This window comes from Gavialis gangeticus, unplaced genomic scaffold (assembly GCF_001723915.1).
Source record: "Gavialis gangeticus isolate Ggan-Ray unplaced genomic scaffold, GavGan_comp1, whole genome shotgun sequence".
In the NCBI taxonomy this organism is placed as follows: Eukaryota; Metazoa; Chordata; order Crocodylia; family Gavialidae; genus Gavialis; species Gavialis gangeticus.
The window spans coordinates 23,326,428-23,333,877 of NW_017729030.1; the positions used below are offsets into that span (position 1 = coordinate 23,326,428).

The 7,450-nt window shown below is 44.1% G+C and overlaps 1 protein-coding gene across 3 annotated transcripts in view; it reads right to left on the reverse strand.

Annotated features, from left to right (window-relative positions):
- PDE5A (phosphodiesterase 5A) overlaps positions 1 to 7,450 on the reverse strand; it is a 123,638-nt gene that overhangs the window by 31,650 nt on the left and 84,538 nt on the right. For all 3 annotated transcript variants that reach the window (XM_019522037.1, XM_019522035.1, XM_019522038.1), the window contains exon 12: positions 2,149 to 2,295. In XM_019522037.1, the coding sequence (XP_019377582.1) occupies positions 2,149 to 2,295 (147 nt within the window). The remainder of the gene's footprint in view (positions 1 to 2,148; positions 2,296 to 7,450) is intronic.

A 7,450-nucleotide genomic window follows, 5' to 3' on the forward strand; every position in this document is an offset into this window, starting at 1 on the left:
CCCCCCCCAGCTCTGTTGGAGGGGGCCCCCAGCTGCCAGGGCTATGGGGCCAGGGACCCAGGTCCACAGCCTCCTGCAGAAGTATCTGGGCCCCAGGTGCTACCCATGGAAGGTAGCAGCTGCTACAGTGGAGCAGAGCACAGAGCCTGGCTCCTCCTCCCCCATGGGTGGCACAGCTTTAGTGGAGCCCATTGTGGGGTGTGGATGCAGGCTGCCTGCTTCAGGCTTGGGGCTCCTCGCCCTGTAGCCCTCCCCCTGGGGCCTCCACACACAGTGACTGGGACCCAGCTTGGTAGTGCAGAGTGGAGCAGAGTGGAGTCGGCCAAGGAAGCCCTGTGGCTCCATCCTGCTCCCTGCTGGGGCCCTGCTGCCTCACTCCCCACCAAGACCCTGCAGCAGCTCTAGCCCCAGCTCCAGCCCCACCCAACTCCCTCCCTCCCCTCCCAACAGGGGCCTCAATCACCACTCCCCACTGCCAGACTTACCTGCGAGAGCTGCTCTCCAGGCTGCCTGGCATGTGCGTGTGTGATGCACATGGAGCCCCATGCCTGAGTGCCCTTGCCCTGCTCCCCCCAGCCCCTTGCAGGATGGAATTCCATCCTGCGGAGACCTCTTTGCAAAAGTGGAAAATCTGCATTTCTCTCTGTTAAAAGGGAAAATCCATATTTTTTCTGTTTTTCTGCAAGAAATGGGAAACCCAGATCCCTGCTAATGAGCAACCCCTGTGCTCTGATCAGACAATACGTCTGGCTGGTCGGACAGGGAGCGGCTTGGGGGGGGGATAAAAAGACTGTCCTTCAGGCTAGAAGAAGGGGCAGTCTAGCCCTTAGTGAGAAGGAAGCAGGACTCCCAGGCAGACCATGGTGGTATCCCAAAGTTCAGGAAAGGCAGCCCTTGTGGGTAAGGACAAAGAGGGTTTGTTTTTTTTCCCCTTCTCTCCTTTTTACCCCCTGAGTGGTCCAACAAAGGAGAAGGATTAAGTTTATGTTGCTTTTGGTTGGGAACACCCAGAGGAGTGGATTTAAGCTGGATTTAAGTTAGAAAACACTAGAGGACCAGAAGCACCTGTGAGGGGAGGTGGAAGCAGCACTGCACACGCATTAAAGCGCTCCACAAGTCTAGCTCCTTGTAGGCAATGTAGTAATAGTGTGGCCATATCTATGAGATACGTTAAGTGGGCTAATCAGCACTAGTGAAAGATAGGACCAGTTAGTCTGCCCCCATACAAATTAACCCACCTAGAATACCATGTAAACACAGCTATGCTGCTGTCAGTTTAGGAGCAGGCAATGAGGAGCAGGGTGGCATGCTTGAAGATGTTGCTGATGAGCACAATAAGTATACCATGTAGATGTGACCAAAGAGAACAATTCATCACTGACTTCTTTCTAACAACTATTCATATTGAAAGGCTTATGTCCCGTCCTTCAACTTCCTCTTAATTAGAGAAAACAAACATAATACATTTAAGGTCATGCTTTCCAAACTTCTTACTGTTCTCATTGCTCTCTTCTATGCTTTTCCTAAAATGGGATAACTAAAACTCGACATTTTATTTCAGCTGAATCTTCAACAAGACCAGGCAAAGTGCAGCAATTGCCGCCCATGTCTTACAGGCAGCATTTCTTGTAAAGCATCTCAGAAAAAGATTTGGCTTTTTTTGAAACAGTACCACATTGTTGCATCTTATTCACTCTGTTACAGTATCATCCCAGTTATTTTTCATTTCATAATTCTGAATGTGGTTTCTCCAATTTAAGTGCAATATTTTGCACTTATCTTTTTACTGACTTTAATCTTACAGATTTGGGCCATATCTCCAATGTATCAAGATCATTATGTATTCTGATCCGGTGCTCCATAGCATCTGCATGTATTCTCAGCTTGGTGTCACCCATTAATTTTATAAGTGTATTCTCTATTCCACCAAAGTTATTAATGAAAATAAATTTAACAAAGCTGAAACCAGGACAGGCACTTGTTATGATGCAAATAACATGTCCTCCCAATCTGACATGAAGCCACTGGTAAACTACTCCTTGAACCTAGTTTTCAATTTGCACCCTCAGAAGGGTGATAACAATGTTATCTAGACTCTGCTCCCTTAGTTTACCCTTTCAACATAGTACAGTTCTGTAGCATCCATACCTCATGTTTCATTTGGAAATTTTGCACCAGGTTGAGATCTGTGAACATTCGAATTGTACACAGCGTTGTCTCAAAATCTGAAAGCTCAAAGTCACTGAAATTGAAGTCAGTCAAGTTGAGAGATTGTGCAGATGGCACTACAGCAGCCTGGAAGAACATAAATGAAAATGAATTGAGCAGTGACAAATCAGAGAGTATGCAGTACTCGTGTCTTTTTGCATCAGACAAACATCACCACACTGAAAATGTCACCTTTGTGCTAAAAGCTGGTGACTACACCCTATTATTTATCAGTTTCTTTGTTTAACATTAATTATGTTTGATTCACAGAATTAAGTCAACAGGTTTACCCTTACCCTGGGCTTTTCTTCTGTTACCTATATATGCTAGGGTGACATCATGCCGCTGATTTTCAAAAGGTTTTAGTAGCAGTCCTCTACCAACCTATAGTAAGTGTGTGCAAATGGTGATTTTTAGAACAGCAAAAAGGTACCTCTCTGACCCAAAGCCCTTGTCAAATTCCTACCAAACATTTCAGAATCATGAGAGTTCAAAAAAGAAACAGATGGAAAAAATACTTTTCTCCCAAGTTCATTCTCAGAAGTGGAGAAGTGGCTAGACCCATTCTCACTGAGACTTTAAACAGAAAGAGAAAAATAAAGCGCCACAAGGCAGATAGCAAGCACAGAAAATTTCAGCCTGTGCATGGGGTTAAAGTTCAGCAAAGTTATAAGCAGCTGAAAATACGGGACTATAAGAGGAAGTGTCAGGCTACTTTACGTACAGATGTCCCTGCCTGCTTTATTTACGGTGAAAGAAAAAAATCTAATGCACTAATTCATAATATTTTAACAGTAGTCATATAATATACTCTTAGTTCAGTAAGGTATGTGCCAAAGAGCATTTTCTCTCTTATCTTCCAGACACATACTTGTACCGTCCCTTCTCTGATTTCTGATTTAGCTTGGATTTGGATTGTAAGGTTCTGCGTGCAGGGCCTGTCTTTCACATTACTCAGCAAGCCACTTATACAACTATAGCAAAACAAACACATGCAGAGCCAACATTATAACCCTGGTCTGACCTTTGAGGTTCAGCCTATGAAGTAACAGATGTGTTTTTCTTGGGGTGTTACTGCTTTTACACTAGGAGTGACTTCTCTTTTTAATAAAAGACCCTTAAAAACTGCTAGGAAGAGGATCATCCAAACTGCATGACTCCTTTTATCCGATTCTGTTCAATCCCATCCTCTGTCCTATACATTCTTCAGCATCAATTTTAGATGCCACAAAGCCAAACCTCTCTCCTTCGCTCGTGACACAGAATCCAAGCTGACCCACCACAGGCTTAGTAAACATCTCTCCAGTGACCTGGAAACCACACTCTATTTTCAGATCTGCTACCTACCACAAAGTCAAGATATCCAATGCTACATGTTGTCACATTAACATTAATTACTTGCAACACGAAAAAAAGCAGCTGACACCGCTTTCAGTAATCACCACCATTAATAGGAGCTTGGTTTGGTAATCATCATGTTATCGTATACTCTCATTATGTCACATTACAGCCAGGATTGATTGGGACAATCTGGGAATCTGCATAGAGCTAACAAATTGTTTGATACCGGAAACTCTGCACAGTGTCAGTGTGCAGAGTCCAGATTTTTACTACCCTCTGTGTTTTGCTACCCTGCTGAGCTAAAACTTATAGGTGGTAACAAGAGAAATTCTTGCACCTTGCTCAAGGTAGGTTGTTACATTTTTATGTTCTTCCGTTTAAACGGCACACTGTCATACAAAAAGATAACTGTTGCCCACAACACCAGTTTTTGAAGTATGAAATCTAGGTGGTAGCAACAAAGAACTGGACCACATGGTTGGAGACTTGGATCATGTGGCAAAGGGTGTGGCTGGCCCTTATCAAGCAAAATGGATCAATTGCTATCTGTTGAGTAGTGGAAAGACTCCAATAGCAGCAATGAAAGGGAGAAGGACAGGAAGTGGGAGATAAAAATGAAGATTAGACCAGATTAGAAGCAGAAAGTTGGTTGCAGGAGCAAAAGGAGACTATATTGCAGAGGAGAAGCTGTGGAAAGAAGGAAGGAACCTGGATACTTTAAGTCAGAGTTTAAAACCTCTGGCCCAACCCCAAGAATTCACAAGAGGGGTGAGGCAGCTGAAACGAGAAAATGTATTTAGAGGCTTTGCTGTTTTGTCTTGATCTCTCTCATGATCTCCAAACTAAAGGGTAATTGTGTTACAAACCTTTGCAGAGCCTATGCAGATGTGCTTCAATTACTGTAGGTCTCCGAAGAGATGGACTATAGCCCAAAGTGCCCACAAGCTTAGAACTCTGAGAAAGGGTAAACTTAAAGATGGGTTGGGCAGGAGTCAGCAGCTGTCTTGGGGGCAAAGGGGAAGGTTCCACTTTCAGAGCTGAAAAAATAGTCTGTGTCCAGAAAAGCTAAAGGAAAGAAGAAGTGTATGCAACTGCCCAAATTAGGGACAGTGCAAGGACAGCTGGGTTCACTGAAGCAGCATCCAAACAGCAGCCTGATGAGCATTCAGAAAGGAAGCTTTCCTGGGGCTGTGACAATGATCAGTTCAGTTTCAAAGAATGAGAGATTTTCACCCAAGCAAGCACAATCACAGACTAAAACATGGCCAACTACCTCTCTCCAGAATGGAAGACTGTATTCCAAAGAGGGAGTAGGTGTCCATACCAATCATAACACTACTTGCAATTGTACAACTCAGATATTTCTCCTAGTAGAAAGGATATCTTTTAACTATCTCAATTTAGCTTTATTCCACACAACATTTTGTACCTTTTCAGTGTAATTCCTGTACTTAAATCAGGAATACAGAATCATGAAGCTAAGGTTATGGAACTGAGATAAAGAAAAAAAACACAACCCCACAACTATACATTATTTGCCTTAAGGTGGATCTAAAATAAAGGAAACAAAGTTATGTCCCACTTTGGGGGCCAGTAGAATATTCTCCAAGGGAAATAATCTAAACACACAGGAAACCTAGGCTAGGGACAGAAGTTACACATAAACTGGTATAAGCAATCAGAAAGCAGCTCAGACTGGAACACAATAACGCTAAGTAAAGACAATCAAAAGCTGGAGGCTGAATCAATTTAATTTTCATGGGTTAGTCCAAGCCACTCAGATTGAACCAATAAGCAAGTGAACAGACACTCACTTTTGATTCCAGAAATGCAGCCACATGTCTGCAGTGTCCCATGCCAGAAGCTGGGGGTGCTAAAGCACGCATCAGCTGGAGCAGACAAGACTAGCCCATCCACCCTGTGAGGGGGAATTTGTGTGGGAGGCACAAAGCATCCTGGGATGCTGGGGGCTGAGAATTCACTTGAAACTGGAGGGATCTGGAACAGAAGTTCAATAAACTAATTTAACCTAATCAATTAAGTCTGATACTACATCCATCCAGGTTCATCTTAAACCAGTTTCAGTCATTTTAAAAGCAGTTTATACGCACTGAACTTTTGTCGTATTACACATCTGAACCAGTTTCTGATCACTTATACCAGTTTATATGCAATTTCTGTCCCTAGGCTAGAAGTTCAGTGCACGTAAACCACTTTCAAAACCAGTTTAAGATAAACCTAGATGGATGCATACACACATGCAAACACACATACAAAGGCAACTTAAGTTAAGCCATGTTGGAGTGTACACATGTACAGCTCCTTGATATGGTGGCAGCCATCTTGTGAGCTAAGACAACTTGACTAATACGACTCAACTGTCAGAGCATACACATGTATATGAAGCAGAATCAACTTAAATGCAGAGGAAAATTATACACCTCAGAGCTATATTATCTTGAGTCAGCTTAAAAAAGTTAAGTCAGCTTAACTGTCACCAAGTCAGTACTCTGTGTATGTACGCAGACTGAACTGATTCAGGCTAAATCAGTTGATTGAATTCCTGTCCCAGATCCCCTCCAGATTCAAGTTAACTCATAGTCCCCCAGCATCCCAAGATGCTTTGCACCTCCTCAGCAAACCCCACTTCGCAGGTTGGGTAGACTAAACTTGGCCCAAGCTGTCTGATCCAGCCAAGGAGGGAGGCCTTAGCACTCCTTGGCTTTTGGCCTGGGCCACCGCAGACATGCGACTGCACTTCCAGAATCCAAAGTTCACTTGCTTATTGGTTCAGTCTATGCAATTCAGGCTAACCTGCAAAGATTGAATCAATGCAGCCGTGGGTTTTCTGACTCTCTGTACTTAGCCGTAATAACTTCTAAGTGATGTAGCGCTGGGGTGTTATACATGTTCCCACAAGCCAGATTCAGCCTACAGAACCATTCCATCCAACAGAAGTTGAGGGGCATGGCCTGCCATGGAACTTGGGGTCCCTGGACCCAGATGGCTGTAGTGATCAGCAGCAGCCACCTGGACTTGTGCTGCTGCCTAAATGGAGCTCCACACTGCTAACTGAATGTGACCCCACTAAAATTGCTGTTGGCTTGCAAATCTAGCCCAGGAGGAGCCCCTGTGGTCCACATCCATTCTAGGGCCTATGGTGAGTTTGATACTCTTCCCATAGCATTTTTAGTGTTTTCAACTACACGTACAATGATTTAATGAACTAGGAGCCACTGTTTAATTTTGCTTTCATTAAATCACCATGTTCTTCCACCTCCAAAGTACTGATAAAACAGAGATTACATTCATTCATTCAAGATGGTGAAGGTGGAATAGTAATTCCAAAGTTAGTGGAATATTATGATTCTCTGCACTGGAGCTTGTGCTCTTGTCCCCAGTAAAACAGAAGACATTTCAGAAAGACATTTAATTTGCCTGGGGCCATACTAAACTTGGAGAATATTATCCTGACTGCGTAAAGGGGCAGACAGGATATAACCCTGAGTGTCTGCTTGCATGTTTTTAAGAACGCCAAATGCAATGTTTTACTATATCACTGTCATTGCCACTGGGTACTGACCCTCAGAGGCACAGAAAGCTCTTTTAGCACCTGGGGCAGAGGTGGTGATGGGGAGAAAAGGAGTGGGGAGATGCAGGGAGAAGAGCAGAGTCTTACCTTCCCTAGCTCTGTTTAGTTGGTGGCAGCTGCTACTGTTGTGGTTGCTGCTGTAGTAGTGTGGGCTTGGGCTGCTGGAGCTGAGGAACAGGCAGCAGCAAAGACTCCCTGAGGCAGCTCCTGGTGTCCTGTTCATTTCCCTGACCCCTCAGGTGCAGGACTTTGCCTCCCATAGCAAAGCTGCACTGGGGTTGGAGAGGGGACATCATTCTACACACACTC